The sequence below is a fragment of the Xenopus laevis genome, chromosome 2S, assembly GCF_017654675.1.
Source record: "Xenopus laevis strain J_2021 chromosome 2S, Xenopus_laevis_v10.1, whole genome shotgun sequence".
Taxonomy (NCBI): Eukaryota; Metazoa; Chordata; class Amphibia; order Anura; family Pipidae; genus Xenopus; species Xenopus laevis.
The window spans coordinates 126,155,754-126,181,643 of record NC_054374.1 but is presented as its reverse complement, the minus strand read 5'-3'; the positions used below and the strand labels follow the sequence as shown (position 1 = coordinate 126,181,643).

At 36.9% G+C, this 25,890-nt stretch overlaps 1 protein-coding gene across 1 annotated transcript; it reads left to right on the top strand.

Annotated features, from left to right (window-relative positions):
• Positions 1 to 2,772: 2,772 nt before the first annotated feature.
• Positions 2,773 to 25,632, top strand: htr2a.S (5-hydroxytryptamine (serotonin) receptor 2A, G protein-coupled S homeolog). Its single transcript, XM_018249966.2, has 4 exons — positions 2,773 to 3,054; positions 3,317 to 4,096; positions 11,096 to 11,296; positions 24,810 to 25,632. The coding sequence occupies exons 2-4, from the start codon at positions 3,646 to 3,648 to the stop codon at positions 25,607 to 25,609; spliced, it is 1,452 nt and encodes a 483-aa protein (XP_018105455.1). The 5' UTR covers positions 2,773 to 3,054; positions 3,317 to 3,645; the 3' UTR covers positions 25,610 to 25,632.
• Positions 25,633 to 25,890: the final 258 nt, after the last annotated feature.

Sequence of the window (25,890 nt, the reverse complement as noted above, 5' to 3'; positions counted from 1 at the left end):
GACTGTGCATCAGTCATTCAGTTCTGGTTTCTAAGAAAGGAGAAATGCTAACAATTCATCTAAACTGCAGAAATAAAAACAATTTAGCTACAATGCTTGTGTCATCTGAAATCAGGACTCTTTTTTCTATTATATCCTAAAGTGAGCTTTGGATTTTACATTACCTAATATTGCATTTACTTTTGGATTCACAGTAAAACAAAAGTTAAGAAAGCATAATTTATTTTTGTCGGTTTTGTGCCAATTAATCCACTTATTCCTATTCCCTGTTTAGAAACCAAGTCATGCATCAAGAAAAAGTGGCTGCCTGGAGAGAAGCATCTGCATGGCATCCTGCTGTTCTTACCAAGCTGGCTACCAGTTATCAGTTCCTTATTATTATTATTATTCTGTTACATTTTTGTGGTCAGCCCCTGTCTGTACTTGGTTTATGTTTCATGCTGCCTGCCCTGACCATTTGCCCTAGTCTTGACTTTTTTTTTAAAAAAGTTTGTTTTTATTAAAGCCTCATCACAATTTAACATATTCATGTATGCATTAATGTCTTTGATATTTCAAATTGAATAACCAATAATCAATAAAACATTCTGACCAATGTCGGTTTTGTTCTTGCATTCTTATATACTTTAAATGTAATGTACATTTGTAATATGGGTTGAAAAAGTAAGGTTTGAGAAGTTTTACAGTGTGGGTAGAGGTGGTCACAATAGTGAAGGTAGTTTTCATTACATTTTTCTCATTCTTTGGTAGCGTTGACCTCCGCTACTTTGGTAAGTCCCCCATAGAACAATCTATTGCTTGTGGAAGAGATGTGTACATGTTGGCCCAGGAGTATTATGGATTTTCTGTAGCTCAAAGGAAATGTTTCATCAGTGGTCCCCAAACTTTTTTTAACCTTTGAGCCACATTCAGATGGAAGAGCTACACAAGCTTGCAAAAAGTTCCTGGGTGTCAATATTGGCTGTGATTAGCTATTAGTGGCCCCTGTGTCGAGTGGAAGGCTACAGGAGACATATTATTTTGCAACTAATCAGGAAATAAAAACCACCTTCTTTGGGTTGCAACAAGCAACAATTTGCTGGGGTAGATGCTGCTAGAGAGCCTTAGGTAGGAGGCCTCAGTAAAGGAGAAACCTGGACCATCAGGTAGGAGAGATCCTTATTGTAAGTAAAGGAAAGGGGCCCATTGAGGCTTGTGGTAAGTGGCATGGCAGCAGTTGTTATAGCACACTCTAGGGGGCACATTTACTAAGCTCGAGTGAAGGATTCAAAGTAAAAAAACGTTGAAATTTGAAGGTTTTTTTTTGGGTACTTCGACCATCGAATCGTTCGATCGATGGATTAAAACCCTTCGATTCGAAGGATTTAATCGTTCAATCGAACGATTTTTCCTTCGATCGTTCGATCGAAGTATTTATGGTAAATCCTTTGACTTCAATATTCAAAGTCGAAGGATTTTACTTTGATGGTCGAATATCGAGGGTTAATTAACCCTCGATATTCAACACTTAGTAAATGGGCCTCTAGGACTATGAGATAGGGTGAACTAGCAAAAGTGGTTGTTTGCTTCCATGGCAGCTGTATATTCTCCTGACCCCATCCTGGCCAACCCCACACCAAATCCGCACAAATTCTATCAACTGTCCAAATACACCCAATATCAGAAATAGAATAAATATATAAATGAATTAAAATGATCAAATTATATAAAGTAGGTATGTCTATTTACAATATTATATAATGCTCTTGCAATCCCTCAAGACCCTTCATGTCACAGGTTGACCACCAGGTAAGGCCAATGTGCCATGGAAAAATATGAAATAGAGGGAGTAGCAATGTTGGAAATCTAAGGAAGCAGACATAAATGGTGAACACGAGATGTAGCCCTGCTATTTATGGTTTAGTTGTGGTCGCAAGAGAGAATTGCAGTTGTCAGAGTTAAGATTAGCACAATTGCCAAACCAGGCGCAATTGTGCTGAAGTCTGGTTGCCATTATTCCGGAATTCAGCACCCAAGTGGTATGAGTACCCTCTTCTTTTGGCCCATCTTACTGCAGGGAAGTGCACTGGATCTTGGAAATGACCCCTAAAATCTCCAGGGCTTATGGGTACAAACAATCATGTGCCATTTTGGCTGTCAAAGAGTGGATGTGACTGTGGATTACAAAGCCACAGGATGGTGCCTAACTGTCTTCCCTCTCTGTGCACCATTTCCATGATGAACCATGAAAGTATTTGCATGTATATTTTTATATATATGGCGCTACTTGTTTAAGAAGCATTGCAATTGTCTTACAGTACATTATCAGTACAGATGCGGGAATAGCATTACAAGCACACACGTGTTTATATCTGTATACAGTTACATGTAGTATGTGCAATGTATTTAGAGACATGAAAGCATACAGTTTCCCTAGATGGATACAGACATGAACCGAAGGCTAAAATGTGCAGCCATTTATCACATATTAAAGCGATAATTGTGATAATCTAGTTTGGGTAACCTCTGATTCATTAAAGCACACAGCATACATAAATTCATTTTACATCTTGATTAATACGTGAGATATCCAATGTTTCCATCATCTTTATTAAAAAGAAAGATGTTTTTGTTTGCTAAACATGACAAGCATCAGAGATATTAGAGAATCCCCCTCTTTATGTGGTTGCTACCCAGCATTTATATAGTGGGAGGTCTGAAGAAAAAAAAAACTGAAGCAGGCTTTCTACAAGAAATTACAGCCCTGTTTAAATCAGTGTGTAATCTGGTGAGGGCTGCTTTTCCTCCTGTGTAAAACCTTTGGCATGTCTGTTTCCTTGTAAGAAAAACTGGAATTCCTGAATGTAATACACTTTCTAACAGAAGGAAAAGAAAAGCCGAGCAGCCCTGCAAGGGGAGACCAAAAATCCATACAGCTTTAGCCTGTCATACGTTTGGAAGGGATGAAACTGTCTAAAAGGCATTTCTGAAGAACAGGGGGAAACTATAACATTGCTTTGTGAGGAACACAGTGGAATATGGAATTCAATTATCGTCTTCTGTGAAATTTGTAAAGTAAGTATATGATGCTTTTAGGTTAGTTCTGAATTCTGTTTACACGTGTGAATGTTTGCTTACTGGTTTGAATCAGTTTAGACAGTATTGTTTTACAAACAGCTGGTTTCTATGATCAGTTCAGTACAAAGCATATACATTGTTTCGTTTATAGGAAATATAGACTCTTTAGAGGGTAATAATTGACCACAGTTAATGACTCATCTTTTACTCTTAGCCTTTTTTTATTTAATTCTGTTGTTTTTTGCTTTCTTTATTTCAGTTTGTGGTTCACAAGCCAGGAATACAAGGAAAATATGGAAAAACAAGGAGAATTATCCCTGCTTGACATACATTTGCACTTTAATGATCCAGACCTGCATCATTTAATATCAGCAACAGGCAATGTGATTACGATGTATTGAATACCTCTGTGTTTGCATGAGTGACTATAACAGAAGCAGGAGGAAAATGTGCTACGGACCAAATTAGAGTGGACCTTGGGGAATCTTTCTCACAAATCCCAGCAGATGGCATGGAACACTTGGGGAACTGGAGGTATCTTCAGTGCCATAATTCTGGATTTTATCCCTGTGGATCCAAAAGAGACCAATGTTGGAAAAAAGTTACTCCCTCTTTCTTCTCCAGGTTATCTCTCTGCAGAACTCAGGTTTAAACATGGATATGCTCGATAAGGAGAACTTTGTGAATATCACCAAGAGCTCCTTAATCGAAATAAACCATGACAGACGATTCTACAGGAGTGATATGCTAGCAACTGGAGTTAATACTTCAGAAATATTAAACTGGACCATGGCTTCAGAAAACCTAACGCATCTCACTACAGAAGGAAGCAAATTTTCTTTGGAAAAGAACTGGCCAGCCCTTTTGACCGTCATTGTTATAGTGGTTACCATTGCTGGGAATATTCTTGTCATAATGGCAGTGTCTCTGGAGAAAAAGCTACAGAATGCCACCAATTACTTTCTCATGTCCCTCGCTATAACTGATATGCTTCTGGGGTTTCTAGTCATGCCTGTTTCTATGTTGAACATTTTGAATGGTAAGTACCAGGACCAGTTTTTACATGCAGTGATGTTTCACCCATTGTTACCTTGCAAGACTCTACACCATTATCTACAGATGAATCAAGACAATGGGAAATGATTGTCAGCACAGGCAAAGGCAATTTTAATGCAGTAAGGTATAGGATTGCCCCAGGATTTCCCTTGAAAACAGTTAATAATTATTTATATAGAAGGCTGGTTAAACCCTATATGTTCGTAGGATTTTGAGTGTCAATTCTAAGAGGATTACTAGACATGTGTGTGTATATTAAATACAAGGTAATACTTTGTTCGGAAGTATATTACTTAGCTATTAATTGAGTAATAGAATGGTAACCAAGAATAATAATGACTTCAACACAAAATATAAAATAGATAAATAATGCTTTAATTATCCAGTGTTTGTGCTGTCATCACAGATAAAAGAGGATTATTATTTCCATATACTCCCTTTCTCATTATATTCTACATTTGCCTCTCTCTCTTTTTTAAGCAGTAACTCCATACAAAAGCAAAGGCTTATTACTTGGTCTTACAGGGCTTGGTTGCTGCAAGCAATAGTTACGGTAAAAGCTTACTTGTCTCCAGCAAGATCTTTAGTTAACTCATAATAATACATCACTTTACAAATACAACAAGCACTTGTTTTCTTTATGCATGTATTACAGTGTATAATGAAATACAGAATGCTTAAGGTTTTTTCATTGTACAGGTATCAGATCCGTTATCCGGAAACCCATTATCCAGAAGGCTTCTAATTACGGGATGGCCATCTCCCATAGACTCCATTTTAATGAAAAAGTATTTCCTTTTTCTCTGTAGTAATAAAACAGTACCTTGTACTTTATCCCAACTAAAATATAGTTAATCCTTATTGGAAGCAGAACCAGCTTTTTGGGTTTATTTAACGTTTATATGATTTTCTAATAGACTTAAGGTATGAAGATCCAAATTACGGAAATCCCCAGGTCCTGAGCATTCTGGATAACAGGTCCCATACCTGTACTGTAATCCTTACATATAACAAATTGAATTGGGAGATCATGAGGATTAACATCAAGCAGAGACTTCAATTAAATGTGCATTTTACATCATCTTAAGCAATAGCAAGCCTGAGTCAATACGGACACTGCTGTGTATTCAAAAGCAAATTAACTGGGGTGATGCAAGTGGCATGCAGTGACCAAGAAAGAATAGATATATTAGAGTAAAACAAAACTCATCTACACTCCTTTTGTATTACAACAGGTTATAATATATATATATATATATATATATATATATATATATATATATATATATATATATATATATATATATATATATATATATATATATATATATATATAGCAGAGATACAGCTCCCCTTGCTGGCTGCTTTGTGTCTCTGAACACATGGGAAATATAATTTATCTTATTTGTTCTGTGGACAGAGATATACAGAGATAATGATAGATACATAATATATAGATAGAGTTTACATATAAATATGACGTTTATACCTTAAATACTTTTTATAGCCTATGTACTGGGAAGCAAGCATTCACTTATTCAGGGCAAAGTGCCGAAAAAGGACAGTTGCATTGTATTATTAAGTAAAACCTCAGCATGAAAACTATCACCACATAAATGAGCTATCATGAACAATGTTTCTTTAATATTATTATAAGAAATAATTTATAATGCCATATTTTCCAAAATAATGGCGCAAATTCACTAAAGGGGAAACGTTCACCAGCGAACGATCCGTCACACTTTGCGCCACTTCACCAGGTGCAAATTTGTTACCACTACACTAATTCACTAAAATGCAAAGTTGTATCTCAGCAGCCTAACGCTGGTGAAGTTTTGCTAGCATTAATTCATCAGCTCAAGCATTTCATAGCGATCTTTCACTATTGTTAATTTCTGCCTAGCGAAACTTCATTAGTACTCTTGCGCTTAGGTCAATTTAAATAGGGCGGGTACATATAAGTTGTATAGACTACTTTAGCAGAGATGCTGGTGCAAATGCTTAAAGTGGCCACTTATTATTACAAATGTCCAAGTAAGCAAAATAAAGACTAAAGAGAGCCTCTAATGCCCTAGACATGAGCCCACCCTAAAACAAATATGGCATGTCCTTCAAATGGTTGGAAAAAAATGTTAACACAAACATTTTTAATTGTTAGAACTTCTGAAGGCAATCCTGCTTTAAAATATTATAAAACGCCAGCGTTTCTAGAGCTTTTATGACTTTCCGGAATACAGGATATGATGTCACTGACATAAGATTGAGGAGGATGTAGCTTAATCTTATCAGTTCGCCAGGTCTAAGGTGGGAAAGAAACTCTGGCGAAAAAGGTAACATTTTTTTAAAATTCGCACTTTAGTGAATTTGGAGTAACAATCGTTCGCCTGAGCAAAAATTTACCTGGCAATAGCGTGCGAAACTACCTCTATGCCTGTTAGTAAACTTATTGAATTTTCTGGCGAATTTTTGCTAATGATGGCGAGTTCTCCACAATGTTTCCCTGTTAAATTTAATGATATTATGACACAACACTAAAGATGTTGCCACTTCCACATAAACCTTTGGTCTTGTGATATCGAAAGTGCCCCATCTACAGTTATAGAGAATGTGTAATGTAAATTAATGTCTTTGGTAAAGTTATTTGAGAAGTCTTTGTATTTGCATTAAATATCAATTACCCTTTAAAATTTAATTTTTTTAAACAGAATCATGCTCCTTTGCAGTGTTTTGATCTCCAGAAACTAAGAGGATGAATAACATTTCAAGTCTTATTTGTTCTCTTGGTTTTTAATAAAAAGCTACTTAAAATGTTTTCTTCATAATTGGGATGGATTCAGAGAACTACCATTGATTCCACAACTTTACAGTATCACAAGATAAGGGGAAACCTAGGGACTAGAACCTTCTATTGAGGGTTCCATTACAGCCCTTGTTGGCTATCCATAACACAAATCACTTTATACTGTGTTCACTTGTTAGGCCACCGCACTGACATTATAACACAACATAAGGGTGATAGTGATTAAGGATTGTGACCATAATATTTCCTTTTTATGTTTGATGTAATATATTCCCTTACACTGGATGCAGATTATTTAGGGTAGGAAGAATAAAGATGGGGGGATAGTTAAGGAAGGAAAATGTATTGTATATTGGGTGATTATGAGGATAAGGGCATCATGCTACCTTCCAGGATGACTGAAGATGGAGGACAGTCGTACTGTATGTTGGGTGAATCTTATGAAGATAAGGGTTTCATTCTGTCATCTAAAACATAATAAAAAAGTATTGGAAAAAATTTAGGGTTTAGGGTTTGCCATTTAGCAAACTAAAATGAAAATTATAGTGAATAGTAGTACTAGGTACCTATTATGTAATTTTATGGAGTTCAATTCAAAAATTCAATGGGGACATATTTCCTCATATAAAGGTAAAACGCCCACATGTAATAATTTTACAGGAAACATTTGAGCGGGATTCATACAAAAAATTAGTCATTGCGCTTCCATGCTAGTTTCTCAGTTTAGGAGAGGCATCAGTTTTAGTAACATTAGTGTTTTGTTCTCCGTTTTTGGGATAGATATACTCTGATCAATATATATAATCTTCAGAAAGATGGATTTATATTCCTCCAGTACAGATAATGGGAGATTTTAATATGGTGGTAGATAACGGTTGAGATTGGTGTAATCATTCACCTTGAGCTGTAACTGGAGTTAGTAGCTGGAATAATATGGTCTGAGAATGTTTGTTTCACTAGTTTCGCTGCACCAGGCATAATAGTTTTATGACGGTTTGGTAAAGATGTCAATGATTCTTATTCGTAAAAAGGTATACTAAAATTCTAAAAAGAATTAGGCTAGAAATTGTGCACTTTAGGGTTCATTACATTCACGGGGAGTTCAAGAGCTTGAGCACTAAGAGTTGTTGCCCTCTGGACAAAGTGCCAGGTTAAAAATGAGAGATGGAGTACACAGACCAGCCATTTAGCAATCAAGATCTGTGCCTCCAAAAATACTGCAAGATGCCTTTCTTATTTTCTGCTGATTCAATGCCCATGCTCTAGGCTACTGTCAGTTATCTAAGGTTAGGGGTCAACTCATTCATACATGTATACACAATGCAAAGGTAATTAATTCAGATTCGCATTACATGGCATCATAGAAACCCTAAAAATTATGGCTAAAGACTATGGCTAAAAATTCCATATTTTATATAATGAACTTATTGCACCAGCCTAAAGGTTCAACCTCTCAATAGCAGCAATGATCTAGGACTTTAAACTTGTCACAGGGGGTCACCAGCTTAGAAAGTGTCTGCAATACTCCCATGATCAGTGGGCTTTGCGCAGCTGTTGAGAAGCTAAGCTTATGGGTCGTTGCAAATTATCAAGCAGAAAATGAGGTTGGCCTATAATATAAGACGAAGCTACAAGGTTGATTATTATTGCACTGGTTTCTGTGCTGTCATGTAGCAGTTGTCTGTATTAATTACTAATCAGCCTTATATTGTGACATATATATATTTTTTTTTATATATTATGTATACTGTATATTGTGAGTCTGTCCCTAAGCTCAGTAACTGACAGGAGCACAGAGCATGTGCAGTGAATCAGCAAAAAAGAAAGTGGGGCGCTACTGGGGCATCTATGAAGACACAGATCTTCCCTGCAAAAGGACTGTGGTTGCCTTGGGCTGGTACAGAATCCCAGAACATACATTAATGTACATTTATACCCTAGTTTTTTAGATAATCTTTAGTACTCATGCAGCATCAACTTTAATTTTAACCTCATTTCCTGCTAATGGTTTGATGATTTCCAAAGAACCCTAAATTGAGTGTATCATCAGCAAACCAGAGCACACTCAGCATGTGCAGTGTCCTGAATACTTACAAGATGACCTAACAGAATCAAACTTGGGAGGTGGTGTAGACAACTGTTATAATTACTGTTATAATTCTGCTGAATATTTCAATTATAATAGTAAGTTCAGTATGCATCTGGGAATTTCTAGATAAAATGTTTTTTTGCTATTAAGTGACATGTCATTCCTGTTATTTGGAGCCTTCTGGATAACAGCACTCTGAAAATGGGAGCTCTCATACCCATACTTAACAGAACGGCACTTGACTGCTCAAAGCAATTTAAAAATAATGATAAATTGACACATTGATCTTCTTTCATAAGTGTGATAAATTGTTAAATACTTTTGAATTCCTTCATGAATCCCAAATGCAACCCCTTTAAACAAACAGTATACCCCCATGAGTGCAATGTATAGGGCTTGTGCCAAACACACTTTTTGCCTATTGTTTTAATCATAAAAACGCTATATTTTTTGCTATTTTTTGAGGGCAAACAGGGAGTCTTAAAATATTTCATGTTTAGTCCTTGCAACGCAGATTATCTGCATGAATAATAGGCTCCTCATAATAAAGAGTTTAGGAAGGGCGCTATACACTGGTAATCTAATTATCTACCTCACAATGACCACATTGAAGCAGCTTCAATCTCTCTGTTTCCCCTTTAACATCAGGAAATAACAAAAACGATAGATTTTACATTATTAAAACAACAGGACAAAATTATGTTCACCATAAACCCGGATTTGTCCTGGATTGGAATCTAACCATGGTATGTAATAAACACAGTATGTGGAAAAAACATGCATCATTATTACATTATACTGGATAAATAAAGACCTCTTACATGCCCTTGCTATATACTACATAATACAAATAATAGTCAGACCTTTTTACAAGATTGATACCAGATTCTGGTTGAAGATATTTTCAGATATAATCAAATGCCCATTAAAGCTTAATTAGCTCAAGCACCTCTTGTACTATCTAATATTTGCTCAGATACCCTTTAGTTTGTAACAAATAACCATTCCCTTAAAACATTATCACCATATTTGCCATTCGGGTTCTAAGGGGGGGACTGGCCCACAGTATCTGTTGCCCATTACTAAAACACATTGGGGGTTATATAACTCAAGGCACTAAGTTTGGCCAGGAGCAGTAAACTGATCAGCAGGTAGAATTTCACCTGTTAAAAAGCAAACTTCTTTTTGGTTGCTATGGGGTTACTGCTCCTGGGCAAACTTTGTGCCTTTTATTACATATGGGGGATTCTGTTTCTCTTCAATTCTATTATTTTCTCTTTGCCAATAGAAGATTTCTTGTTTTGAGTCGCTAACTAAACCTCAACCTGAGTCTCCCACTGATGTACAAGGCAGGAATGCAACACACAGACTGAAGGGGACAAAGCTATATTATTAGAAAACATGTTTTTTTGTGAATAGTGATGTGATCTATATGCCTAGACTGAAGATTCCCCTATTTCTCTAAAAGCCAATCTTTTCTATCACTTGCCCTCTTATAATTACAGTAAATCAGGCATCTCCAGGCAGGTAAATGAGTCATTCGTGAATTTATATGGAATGTATACGTCCATGGAATACATTTTTAGTAGATGAAGTTGGGAAAATTTACTAAATAACATATGGCCATTATCAGGAGCTATAACTAAAATAAGTTTTATGTTTTAATATTTCTAGCACATATTCCATTTTGTTTTCCCTTGCTCTTTTTTACTTGCTGTACTTAGATTGTGCCCAGTAACAAATGCTTTACATTTCCAAATCCATCTCAATGACCAAACTTCTTCTTTCAAAAGATGCTGTTTACAACAGCCAAAAAATGGCAAATTCAAGGATTCTTTCCTTATCAGATACTTGTTCAATTGACTGGGACATTGTATTGCCCTTCTGTGTTTATTCTATAAACAAGCCATGGATTCTATAAAATAACTGCTGATTCCTTCATTTTTATAGAATGATTATGTAGAATTCCTAGTTAGTTGTATCCTTCAGTTGACTCATCAAAGAATGCAGCAATATGTAAAGTTATGCAACAACACCGTTGTTTTTGTACAGACTAGAATCTTTCTTTTTAATAATGTTATTCTCTCTTATAGATTATGAATGGCCTTTACATCGAAAACTTTGCCCTGTGTGGATTTCCTTAGATGTACTTTTCTCTACTGCCTCTATCATGCATCTCTGCGCTATTTCTCTGGACCGGTACATTGCAATAAGAAATCCTATCCATCACAGTCGCTTTAACTCAAGGACCAAGGCTTTTGCCAAGATAATAGCTGTATGGACAATTTCTGTGGGTAAGTAGATTAGATTCTGAACCCACAGTGAGAGACATAGACATATTGGAGGCCAATACTCACCTCCAATCCCAACCTCTTGTCCCCTAATAGTGCAAGGACTAGCATTGGAAACCTGACCCCAGGTCAGGTAGTGGGACAAACCAGCACAGAAATTTTTTTGTTGGCACTCGGCTGGCATGGCCATTTTTAAGGGAATGATGAATTTGTCATGTTTTCTTTATGCAGACAGTTTGCAATGAAAAGAATACTTCCTTTAGCTACTAAAACCTGATCTAGCATAAGGTGGCAACTTGCAATTTGGCACATGATACACAGAGAAATGTACAGTATGTAATGGCATGACAATTCATACTTCATAATCCAAGCAGAGCAATGGTTATAGGGAACATATTATACAATGATAGCAATATGAAATAGCATATCCATCATCTTATTGTAAGAGAGCAATGGGCCCTGTACCCTAAGAACATAATAAAGTAAATGGCAGTAGTCACTGGTCCTAAGCACATATAAAGTTACGAGCAGTTACGAACCTCAAGCATATTATAAGATGAAAGGGCCTGGCACACAAAAGGACAAATATACAAGGAGGCAGGTACTAGCATCCAAATCAGTGGATAATTTCACTGTGGATGCCCAATCTTTCTTTCTGTTAACCTGGACCTGCAAATAATTCCAGGGTTCTCTTAGGGGTCTACCTCAATAGCTGAAAGTAACTGTGAGCCTGAAGTGACAGCATTCAGGCACAAAGAGCTTTTTCATGATTGACCGGAATGGAAGAAAATCTCAGTCTATATTAGAGTAATTTGCAGTACACATAGGGGCAGATTTAGGATCGAATGGCAAATTTGAATTCAATAAATTTTTATTGTGTAAAAACTCACAAATTCGAATTTTTTTTTTTTTTATTTTTTTTTTTTTTAAATTCTTTTTATTCATAGATAATGAAATAAGTACAATTGATAAATGTAATAATATGGATAACCACAATAACATTAACAATAATTACATTAAAGGTAGCAAACCTGCCAGAGTAAAATAAAACAATATAGTATAAAGTATAAAGTATAGATTTTCTGTACGTCCAGAGTTAAGTATTTAAAATATAAATAAAAAAATACAAAAAACTAATGAAATATTGTCTTCATGAAATTGTATCTAGAATATAAGGATTGACTTTAAAATGTAATTTCATAGTTCTATAGAAAATAAAAGTAAATTTTTCCAGTATAAAGTCAAGTTATTAAGGCTATGTAGTAAAGAATTTATTTATTCATCCATGGAACCATAAAGGAATTTATTAATTTTACAAATTCGAATTTTAAAGCACCAACTCAAATGTAAATTCGAATGTGAGATGTATCACAGCTCGACCCTGGAAACAGTTCTAATTCAAATATTCACCACTTAAAACCTGCTGAGTTAATTTACAAGTCAATGGCAGAGGTCTGTTGAACCATTTGAATATGTTAATTGCCTTCCTGACATTCAAGTTTTTTTCAGAGGAAAACTTGATTCGATTTGATTCAAATTTTCAGTCAGAACTAATCGATCGAATATTAGACATTCGAGTTTTTTCATAAATAACCTCCCATTTGAGTTGTGAGTAAAATCAAAATTATTAGAGTAAAAAAAATTCACATAAATTCAAAATTCGACCTTTGATAAATAACCCCCATAAAGTAGCTGTACTCAGTACCGGCAGAAGCAAAATGTACTGACCCCAAATCGTAATTAGGAAACCAGTGTAACAAGCAAAATATGAATGCCAATCAACATTTTTTAAACCCCGAAGCAGAATTTTTCCCAGAAAACAACATTGAAGTTACTGCAACTTGTGCACATTACATAAAAATGGACTACAGTTTTCCTCCATCTTGGTAAATCAGAAAGTTGCAGTGACGGCTTTCAACCTGCATCTGTGTTTGATTGCTGTCACTGAACCCTGGAATTACCGGCAGGTCCAGGCTGACTGTAATTACAGGGTTCCTTTATATCAATGTGTGCACTTGAATGTAATTCAGCAAATTGCTGCTTTCCACAAGTTGCCAAGGAGTACTGTATGTATGGACGCACATACTTCTCTGGATAGCATCAAGTCCACTTGTTCTTGTGTTCATAATTAACCCTTTCCCTGAACATTATATACAGTGAGAGGCTTTGAAGAATGGCACTTCAGGCATATATATTATATACATTGAACAGGAGTAGGTACTGGTTCCCCAAATAAATTAGGATTGACAGCAGTGACTGCATTGATAACACAGAAAATTCAAACAGCTCTGGTGGCCATTCCTCATGCCTGATTATACAGTACAGGAATGGGATCCATTATCCAGAAACCCACTATCCAGAAAGCTCTGAATGAATTATGGAAAGGCTATCTTGCAAAGTCTCACTTTTAACCAATTTATTCAAATTTTAAAAAATGATTTCCTTTTTTTCTGTAATAATAAAACAGTACCTTGTTCTTGATCCTAACTAAGATATTATTAATCCTTTTTGGAGGCAAAACAATCCTGTTGGATTTATTTTATGTTCAAATGATTTTTTAGTAGATATAAAGTATGGAGACTCATATGATGGAAAGACTCCTTATCCAGAAACCCCAGGTCCCAAGCATTCTATATAACAGGTCCCATGCCTATACTGTCTAATTTTAATGCAGGCGATTTGTATGGCTTTGAGCCTCTTTATAGACTTTGACCAAAGGAAGACTGAAACTGAACCAAAGACCACTGGCACAGATTATAGAGAACCAATCTAAGGGTAGTGGCAGGTACAGTTACACCAGCATGCATCAACAATAACTTTTTTGGATACTGCTACGCCGCCATTGTTTAATAATGATGATAATAACTACAATGCCACTGTTTAGAAATATAAAAGGAAACATACTGTTTTTCCCAAGCTAAACTGACAGGGGAACTAGTAAAAATTGTTAAATTAGATTAATGGCACATTCACTGGCTCAATGGTAGGGGTAGAGATTACCATGCAGGTAAGGATAACTGTAAAATCCAAATTTATTTATTCATTTAAAAACACATATGAAAAATCAAGAGTGGATGAAGCAGAAGAACTAGTAAAAATTCACTGTTTCTGGATTACATTTAATCCTACCTAGATTTACATTTGTTCTCATATACTATTGAACACGAATAAGATCTAGCTATCTATTTCTAGACCAGAAGCAAGTACTATATGCTGAATAGAAAGCCAGGACTGCACAATATCAATTTCCTGCTACTGTACAGAAGAAAGGAGCATGTCAGAGAATGTATAAGTGAACTCGCGATAATATCTTAATCACATATCCTTTCTTGCCTCAGGGTGTGATGTTACTAATTCATTATCCCTTGTGCACACACATTTCCCCTTGAATGACTATAAGCTTAACATCTTCTTAACATCTCTTCCACATAGGTCTTCCACATCAACATTATCATACCTATATGGGATTTAAATTTGGAGATTATTTAAGATGTATTAATAAAATCAGATACACTGAACACTTAATGAAACAACTTTTGTTACAGTGCAAATAATGTTATCAGTATAATATGGTTAACATCTGCATTAATAGTCCAGCAATTCAACCTTGCAGAATAAATCTCCTGCCATCTCTCCCCCACTCTGAATTAATTTATGTATGCAGACTTGTGCCAATCTGTCCATCTATGTGAAATAATTAAAGGAACAGTAACACCAAAAACTGAAAATGTTTTAAAGTAATGAAAATATCATGTAGGGGTCGAATCTCGAGGGGTTAAATTCCTCGAAATTCGACTGGGGAATAGAATCGAATAGGCAATTCGGGTGAATTTACGTGATGGCGAATAGTCGAATGGGCGGACATTCGATCGAATGCCCTTTTATTCGATCAAAAACTTAGAAAACAAGCCTATTGGACTTTCCCATAGGCTTTTAAAGCAATTCGGTAGGTTTTAGGTGGCGAAGTAGGCAGTCAAAGTATTTTTAAAAGAGACAGTACTTCGACTATCGAATGGGCGAATAGTTGCAGCGTTTTTGCGCTCGATCTATTCGAATCATTCTACTCAGGCGAATTTACGCCAATTCGATAGTCGATGAGCACAAAAAACTACTTGAGATTCGAGTATTTTTCCCTCTATTCCTTCACTCGAACTTAGTGAATGGGCCCCTTAGTGTTGCCCTGCACTGGTAAAACTGGTGTGTTTGCTTCAGAAACACTACTATAGTTTATATAAACAAGCTGCTGAGTAGCAATGGCAGAAATGGAAAAACGGCTATATGGCACAGGATAAATAATGGATAACAGATAACATTATGTTCTACAGAGCTTATCTGCTATCTGCTGTGTAACTTGAGCCTTTTCTCCTTTGAATAGCTGCCCCCATTGCTACACAGCAGCTTATTTATATAAACAATAGTAGTGTTTAGCAAACACAGCAGTTTTACTAGTGCAGGGCAACACTGCATTATATTTTTATTACGTTAAAACAATTACATTATTTGATGTTACTGGTCCTTTAAAGAAAACCTGCATCCCCCCATCTTGTTATATGCAGTCATCTCTCTGTCATATGGAATTCTTATTGCACCTTGTCTTTTTATGCTTTGTTTGTTAATTTTTGAAGAAGTAAGTGGGCTGGCTTTGGGAAATTATTTGCTCCTCCTGCAATTTGTCAGAGTTGCATCCACTACAGCTAAGGGAATTTGTAATACCAATGCTATCCCTTTAATTATTGTAATTTGATATTCCAAATGATCATGCAGGGAACCCATAATAATGCAGTCTACAAAAGTAGCATATTTAGAACATTAATTGTACCCCAACAAACAGAATAGCTTTATAACTGAACACCTACCATATGGGATCCATAAAAACTTGACAATGTTTGGGAAAGAAAGTCTCTTATAGCACATGACTTGGCTTCCATTGCAGAAAGAAGCCAGATGATAAAATTAATGAGTAGATAAAGTATGTACTGTTTCATACCAGTTAAGAAAAGTTTATCTAGGTTACTGTTATACTGTGCTATTTTCCATATAGTACAAAGCAGGGGGGTTTGAAATTTTTTGGTTCAACACCACCTTTAAAATTCCAGTAGTGTCCCCCTAAAGCTGGCCATACACGGGCTCATAAAAGCTGCCAACAGGGTCAGCATGTTATCGGCCCGTGCGTGGGGCCTTCAGACGGGGTTCCCCGATCGATATCTGCCCGAAAGTCATACATCTATAAACAGATTTTCCAAAGGAACTATAACACTTTATAGAAACAGAGAGATGCCAACAAGTGAAGACCATATTATATAAAATAAATAATTAAAATGTTCATCTTTGCTATGTTTGTACAGGCTGTAGAAGCAGCACTGATGCTAGTGAAAGGGAGCAGTCATGACTACAGGCAGTGTTGGATTCTATTTTAAACTCTGACTCCAATAAGCAAAGTTAATTAAATTGTTAATTTCAAACACTACTACAACAAATGTCTGGCAGTTAAATCATTTTATTTAATCATTAGCTTCAAAAGCCGATTGCCCCCAGTGATGCACATATGCAATGATACTATGGCTTCCTAGTCAAAGGAAAGTGCCAAAGAAGGTTAAAGAGGACCTGTCACACAAATAAATAATTCCAAATCCTATTTTATGATGTAAGTCAAGTAAAATAAATTTCACTTACACTACATCATTTATTTAAATAATTTAAATAATTGTTTCTGTTAGTCTTTGAATTCACAATCACATCAAGCAGGAATGTGCCATTTTGTGGACACTGTTATTAAAGGGATTCTGTCAGTATATGAATTATACTGTTTACACTGCAAATAAATCACTCTACCATATAAAATGTAATTCCTGAACCAGCAAGTGTATTTTTTTAGTTGTAATATTGGTGTGTAGGCAGCCATCTCAGGTCATTTTGCCTGGTCATGTGATTTCAGAAAGAGCCAGCACTTTAGGATGAAACTGCATTCTGGCAGGCTGTTGTTTCTCCTACTCAATGTAACTGAATGTGTCACAGTGGGACCTGGATTTTACTATTGAGTGCTGTTCTTAGGGCTGGGACACACTGGGCGATTTGGGGAGATTTAGTCGCCTGGCGACTAATCGCCTCGACTTTCCGCGACCAATCTTCCCCGAATGCCTCCCCTCGCTCTGCGCCTGGCTAAAATGAAAAATCACCTGCGCTAATCACACGCGGCGATTCGTTTTCCGAAGTCGCCCGAAGTTTCCTCGTGAGGCAACTTCGGGCGACTTCGGAAAACGAATCGCCGCGTGTGATTAGCGCAGGCGATTTTTCATTTAGCCAGGCGCAGAGCGAGGGGAGGCATTCGGGGAGAAAAGTCGCTGCGATTAGTCGCCAGGCGACTTAATCTCCCCAAATCGCCCAGTGTGTCCCAGCCCTTAGATCTACCAGGGAGCTGTTATCTTGTGTGAGGAAGCTGTTATCTGTTTACCTTCCCATTGTTCTTTTGTTTGGCTGCTGGGGGAGGAGGGAGGGGTGATATCACTCCAATCAGGAAAGAGTGACTGAAGTTACATGACTGGGGCAGCTGGGAAACTAACAAGATGTCTAGAACCATGTCAGGTTTCAAAATTAAATATAAAAAAATATATTTGCTCTTTTGAGAAACGGATTTCAGTGCAGAATTCTGCTGGAGCAGCACTATTTGCTGGTGCATTTTGAAAAAAAATTGTTTTCCCATGACAAAATCTCTTTAAGACAAGCTTTGCATCATGGCAAAATCTTGTTTATTCACCAGAATGCCCATGCCCATGCAGTGTCTTCACAATTAGAGCGAGGGGAAAATAGGGAGTGAGAAGTATCGGGCTGGCCCGGCGGGCCAGACCCCCTCTCCCGCTGCTCTTTTTTTTTTACGGATTTTCGGTGATGCGCAGCGTGCGACTGTGCGCGCAAATGGCAAGTCACAGCGGGGGACAGGGGGGCCTGTAGGGGGGCCCTGGACTGCAGTCTCGGTGGGCCCGGGGCCCCCAGTCCAACCCTGGGAGTGAGTGCAGTGACATGTAGGAAGAACAGAATGGAAAGTGAAAGTAATTGCCTGCCCCGTCTCTATATATTATCGATAGTTGAGAATTTTATGAGTTTATGGATATATTAATAAAAAAGAAGAAAATAATTTGGGTTTCAGGTTTAATTTGAAAAGGATTTTTATTATACAGCTTGTTATGTCTTGGTGCAGGTCCCCTATCAAAATACTGTACTGTTTTAATACCAGTTTCCAAGTAGAGCAAAAGCAGAGCAAAATATCAATTTTAGCAAAGCAAAATTATTATTTCACAGTGTGACTTTTATTATTTAAATATGCCATTTCTACTTTCCTGTGAAAAAGAGAAAAACAGCATACCTGCCATCTAACAATTGCATCTACTGCATCTTTGCCTTATATGTGCAGTTGTAGTTATGGTATAAAAAAGCCTTAAATGGCTTTGTTTTATTGCATGTAAGACTCGCAAGAAATCTCTGAGATCTTAAAGCAACAAAAAAACGCATGAATTCTTTATGAATGATTTAAGCTCTTTAAGTTATAGGCATACAATCTGTTCATTACCACAAATGTCAGATTTCTAGCAACTGACTAATGACTGCAAATTCCAGAATCCTCAAGCAAACTGACTGGCTAAGGATGCAGAGGGTTTTAGTTTGGAAAAGGATGAAGGAGAGAGTGAAATTTGACTTACTTTGATATCATATTCAAAGAGGGACATACTGTAAGATTCAACAACACTGTGAAACAATCACATTTACTGCACAACCATTGTACATCTATAGGCACCGTGGGAGGCAGTTTCAGTAGGCTGTCCTGCCTTGTGTGAAAATATGATCTGACCAGTACTTTATATGACTGTGAGCCATCAGCAAATGTGAAACTGAAATGGGCCTTAGCTTCTTAGGGTCTCTTCGGGGTAGAGTTATCGAAATTCAAATTTTCCATTTTTTTGTTTTAAATTTTGAACTTGATTCCTTTATTGCCATCATATTTACAGCAAACTTGAACTGGAAAAACTTGATCACTTTAAATAATTCTTTGCACTGTTGATTTTGTAAGAGAAGCAAACTCAAATTTTTTTTAATTCAAATTTTAAAATAGCTTGAATTTTGAAAATACACCTACCAATGTCTTTTAGAATAGCCCCCAGCTTTTGGCAGCTGGTTTTTTATAATTGCAGTTTTTGAACCTTTATTTGTATGACAATTCTCAAAAATTAGAGTTTGGAAAACTTGAATTTAAAAAATAATCAGTTTTTTTTTTGCAGTTGAAAACTTACCGGAAAAAAATGTGATCTGGAATTTAAATAAATCAGCCCCGTAGTATTATTAGTTATCTGTGTGTGTGTCCAGATTGATTACCGTTATACTATTTTTAGCTCATGTGACATTAGCCTTGGACTCTGTCTCTGCTTTTTAATACACATGAAATTAAGCATAATTATACTGTATGTATGTGTATATATATATACTGAACTAAACAAATTATACCAGCACTCTCATTATATAACTTTAGGGAACAATTGGATTAGAGGAAACGTGTCTGTATTCGGTAAAAAGTATGCATGAGCTGTTGCACCCCACCAAGGCAGTGTCCATGCATCAGTCCTAACTAAGTGAAAAAAGGGTATTTTCTTTGGGAGGAGAAAGACCATACCTGCTTCTCTCTTTAATTTGGCATGACCTCTTCCAAAGAAACATTTAGCATTATGGGCTTTTAAGTAATCTGTAGGACTGTGTTTAGAGGGGTGGGGTTGGGAGAGCATGCATTAAAGGGAAAGCCACCTTCCCATATAGAATAGAATATATATATATATATATATATATATATATATATATATATATATATATATATATATATATATAGCAAAAATTGACACAGCACTTTGTGAGTGGAGTGCATCTCATTAAAGGAAAACGATGCCACTCAAACAATATAGGTTTCTATAAAAATATATTGCATAAAACAGCTCATATGTAAAACCCATGTAAATGACCCATTTTCACAAATTACCTTTTTAGTAGTATGTGCCATTGGGTAATAATAAATAGAAAACTGCCACTTTAAAAAATAAAGAGAGCCCCCTGGGATTTTAGGATTCATGGTGCACACAACAAACCAACAAACCATACATGTTAAGTCACATGAGCCAATTAACAGACAGAGTTGTGTCTTTTGCTTCCACACTTCTTCCTGTTACAGTTAGAGCTGCAGTATTTCTGGTAGGTGATCTCTGAGGCAGCACACAGTCCATCACAAAATGGTGGTTCAAGGCAAGAGATGTACAAGGGCAAAATTTACTTAAATATATATTTCAGTTTGATAAGATTCTTTAATATGTCACTTAATTTGATAATAGCTATCTGTTGCTCAAGTATTCATTTTGGGGGTATAGTTTTCCTTTAAGTGCCTGTGCTGGAACTGTGGGCACTTAATGAGATACACCCCTATATCACCTATACACTTCATCTGGATCCTGTGTCTATACAATTTTTGGATGTACTAAGGGTTTGAATAGATTTAGTACAGAGTTGTATTCCAAACCAACTGATAGGAATCAACTATTACATTATAAGAGTTACCATTCCAATTCACATAAAGAACTCCATCCCTATTAGTCAATTTTCAAGGGTCGAAAGAATTGTTAGTGAAGCCAATAGGAGGAAACAACATTTAGGAGAAATGTAGAAGAAGTTCCTGATACAGGGGTATCCCCCACATGTTTTGAACAGAGCTCAGAATAGAGTTAAATATAAGAGAGAGCGAGACACCGGGGGGTCGTGGTCCATGCATCCCCCTGTGTCACTCAGTTCAGTGGGAACAGTAATACTGTGTGCTGAATAGACATTGGGGGATGCTGGGATTGGCATACCCTATTATAAGGGTAGACTCTAGGGAACCAGTTGGTACATTCAGATGTTTGGACACCTGTGGGGCCTGTGCAGACATATATAGGTAGAAGGTCATGGGGTACTGTATGTATCCTGTAATCAATAGAGTTGTGTGAATAAGGGTGCTACTTTATGTCACCACCAAACTGGAAGCACTTATCATCTTAAGGGACACTTTACATGTCTATCCAAATTTGTGGTATATGTGTTGATCTCCCCATGTGGTCTCATCTATGTGGGTGAGACCACATTGCAGGTTAGGACACACATATAACAGCCTAGATCTACCATCAGAAGGTGTAATGTTAAATGTGTCATATTTATGTTAAATGTGTCCAAACACTGTGGAGAAGGGACACTCTGATTCTATTCTAAAACACCTGGTATCAGAATAAGTCTATCCATTTTAACGTGGGGGGGGGCCCATGAGCTGGCATTAAGGAAGCGTGAAGTATGGTGGATCCACAGGCTGGATTTGTGGCTAGGAAATAACATTTGCTGCCCTGACGCATCCTAAGAGCACTGGGTGCTCCGGTATTTAAGGGCACACTCACGTGCGCACAGGGGCCGGCGCTAGGACCATGCAGCTGGCACTAGAACCGCTCGCCACTTGAGGGCACTCACACAAGGGTCCGGCGATGGCCTTCGGGGCGCTGCTTGCATAAATCCGGCACTGTGGATCCATCAATTAAATTCATGGTCCTCCAATGGGTTAAATAAGGATTATGATTTATACGTTTTTGTTAATGGTCTCTGTGCTGCCTCAGAGATCATCTAACCAGTTTTAAGGTTGCTAAACCTCTAGGTTGTTACAGTTTAGTATATAAAATACGGCATTTATAGCTATATTTTTTTAAGGCTTTAGTTCACCTTTAACCGGGGCTAGCAGTATCAGATCAAACCAGTCTGTATGTTTAAAGTAATCAAATGGCCCTGGTTTGGTATATACTTTATGCTTTGTTTTCCCACATTTTGAGAAAAGTGAAGTCTCCTATTTTCCTAAGGATTTATATTTTATTACTTTCATGTTGGCTAAGATATTAAAACAAACACATTCAGACTCAACGGCCTGTTTATGTCACAGGGTTGTGCAAAAGGCTCAGCATTTACAAGAATTATGAACTGTGAGAAATGAGTATAAAAAGGCATAAAAGGGGCATTTGGTAAAAGAAAGAGAATTATGAAAATCAGGTTTTCTACAAAATACAAATTGTTATTTTTCTGGAGTTTTCAACTAGGTATTCTTATTTATTCAGTTATATTTGATTTTTGAAATCCATTTAAAATAGAGGATCATGGGTCAGCATTACAAACCTTCATCCAGGCTGACTGATGGAGCCCACTTCTGGACTCTTATATGATTGAAACAGAATTGTCATGAATGCTGAGCCTGATATTCTTTATTCAGCTGAATCACCTTTTTGTAGCTTTAACATTTTGGTATTTTAACCTTCTCTATCTCTAATTGATTATTAGTTATCTTTTATTTATATAGTGCTTTATAATTGGATCATTTTTACCCTCGTGGTGGAGCATAAAATCTATGGTTATGTAATAAAGGCACTAACAGGAGCAGTAACCCATAGAAACCAATCAGCAGGTACAATTTAGTGGTCATCTATTTAAAAGCAAACATGTTATATGTTGCTATGGGTTACTCCTGGACAAACATTGTACCTTTTATTACATATGGGGATTCATTCATTATCACATATACACACTGGGGGGCACATTTACTAAGGTTCGATTTTGAGGGTTAATTAACCCTCGATATTCGACTATCGAAGTAAAATCCTTCGACTTCGAATATTGAAGTCGAAGGATTTACTGCAAATACTTCGAACGATCGATCGAAAAAATCCTTTGATCGAACGATTACATCCTTCGAATCGAACGATTCGAAGGATTTTAATCCATCGATCGAATGATTTTGCTTTGATTAAAAAAAGATTAGAAAGCTTATGGGGAAAATCCCCATAGGCTAACATTGGTGCTCGGTAGGTTTAAAGTGCCGAAGTAGGTAGTCGAAGTTTTTCTTAAAGAGACAGTACTTCGACTATCAAATGGTCGAATAGTCGAACGATTTTTAGTTCAAATCGTTCGATTCGAAGACGAAGTCGAAGGTCGAAGTAGCCTATTCGATTGTTGAAGTACCTTAAAAAAACTTCGAAATTCAAAGTTTTTTTACTTCGAATCCTTCACTCGAGCTTAGTAAATGTGCCCCTGGGTGTGTGTGACTTTTCTATGGTGTGAGGAAATATGAACATGGAGTGGACTGGAGTGACTGGATGTCTAACAAAACAGAACACTACTTCCTGCTTTTCAGCTCTCAGATTTTTAGTTAGTCAGTGACTTGAAGGGGGGGGGCACATGGGACATAACTGTACAGTGATTTTGATTTTGATCTTAGTATGCAGCTCAGATTTAAAAGCAACATTTATGACCCATATGGCCTCCCTCAAGTTATTGTCTGGTAACCAATAAGTGGAAACCAAGAGATCTGCAAAGCAGCAGGAAGTTGGGTACTGGCTTTTATGTTAGATATCCAGTCACTCCAGTCTTACATTACATCACAGTTTTGGCTAACTACTAATATTGAAAAAATGTTTTATTTTGCACAGCCTCTCTACCCAGTTTTTATTTTTACACTGATTAATTCCTTTAAGCAGTACCGACCCATTACCCAAGAAAAGCAGACACCAAGTTGGCATGTAAATGGACGCAGCATTATTACCAAGATATACTTGATATATTAATTCTGTACATTTTGCATAAGACCACTCTTTTCTCCAAATGCCTGCCAGCCAACAAAGGTGAACTACCTGCTATGTCATCCACCTTCTGCAGCCACAACATCTGGGCAAGTAAGAGAAGTCAAAGCCTATCCATCTCCCAGAATTCTATGTCTGTGCTTTATTCCTGGGGTATACATGCAACCCCCTGGCAAGCATTTACAGCTAAGCTATGACAAAACACTTGGAAGGTGGGGATGAGAACATTTTACATGGCTATCTTACAGGTGATCTCCTATATCCTCAGTTCTGAGCTTCCCTTTGACCCACTATTTCTGGTCTCAACTCCCTGCACTTTATTTTGCCTCAACGTTCCTAATATTTACCGCACCCATTACAGCCCATTCCTTCCTTAACCAGTCAAAACTCCTCTCCTTAATTTATAGTCTAGTCTTCTAGACATAGGCCCATACTTCCACTGCCATACTATACCATAAGAATAACACTTTTTAAAGGAATCGTGAAGCAGAACAAAACTCTCCCACCACAGGCTCCCTCAAAGTCAGATCTCCCCACACCGCCTGTTAGAACCAGAAGTGGACCTGCTTGACAAATGCAGAGTTGCTCAACAGGGTGTCAGATGCTATCTTGCAAAGCTTCAATCTTCTTCTGCCCGATTGCTGACAAATAGCATGCGCAGCTGATATTAGGGTTGGGATTGGCTCTAACTTATTGTTACTCATTTCTCATGTGCAATGTCAAAAGTCCAAAAGTTACCAGGCCCCTGACAACCATATGCTTTTCGTTTGCTCTTTATTCCAATGTAAACTCACTGCACAAGTTTACAAAAAACAGGTCCATGTTTACTCATTTCATTTTGTCTTTCCTAGGTATTTCCATGCCGGTGCCTGTGTTTGGCCTTCAAGATGACAGTAAAGTGTTTGATCAAGAAAACTGTTCATTGTCAGATGAAAATTTCATCATCATTGGCTCCTTTGTGGCATTTTTTATACCATTAATTATCATGGTGATCACATACTTTTTAACAATAAAATCACTCCAGAAAGAAGCTACTTTGTGTATTAACAACCTTGGAGCTAAGAGCAAACTGGCTTTGTTTAGCTTCCTCCCTCAAAGCTCAATTTCCTCAGAAAAATTATTCCAGCGCTCTTTGCAAAAGGAGCTTGCTCCTTATGGGAGAAAAACTATGCAGTCTATAAGTAATGAACAAAAAGCCTCTAAGGTCTTAGGAATTGTCTTTTTCCTTTTTGTCATTATGTGGTGTCCATTTTTCATCACAAATGTGATGGCTGTGTTTTGCAAGGAATCTTGCAATGAGCATATTATTGGGGAACTGCTGAATGTTTTTGTTTGGATTGGTTACCTGTCTTCAGCAGTTAACCCTCTGGTTTATACACTCTTCAACCAAACCTATCGCTCTGCATTTTCACGCTACATTCAGTGTCGCTACAGGGAGGAAAAGAAGCCTTTGCAGTTAATCTTAGTGAACACTATCCCGGCATTGGCCTACAACTCAGGTCAGCTCCAGCTTGCACAGATGAAAAGCTTAAAGAAAGAAGGCAAAATGAAGACTAATGACTATTCTTTGGTTACTATTGGGTTACAATCTTTAGATAAAGCATCTAAGTCTGGTGTGGCACCACTAAATGAAAATGTTAGCTGTTTGTGACTGTGGCACATGTAGAAAACAACAATTATGTTACATACACTGAATGGGCAGGAAGTGGACACAATTTTTTTAAAGTTTGCTTAATAATGGACATCTAATATATAAGCATACTCATTTGTTTTTGTTTTTACGGAAAACAGGGTAAAGATTGATGTAAATATAAAAAACAGCACTATCCTCAGTGATATATTTATTTTTCAGGTTGGTGTTATGGTTAAGGCATGTAGATGTCTTACTACAAAACACTCACTTTGTTTTACTGTCAAGAAGCACTTTAAAAG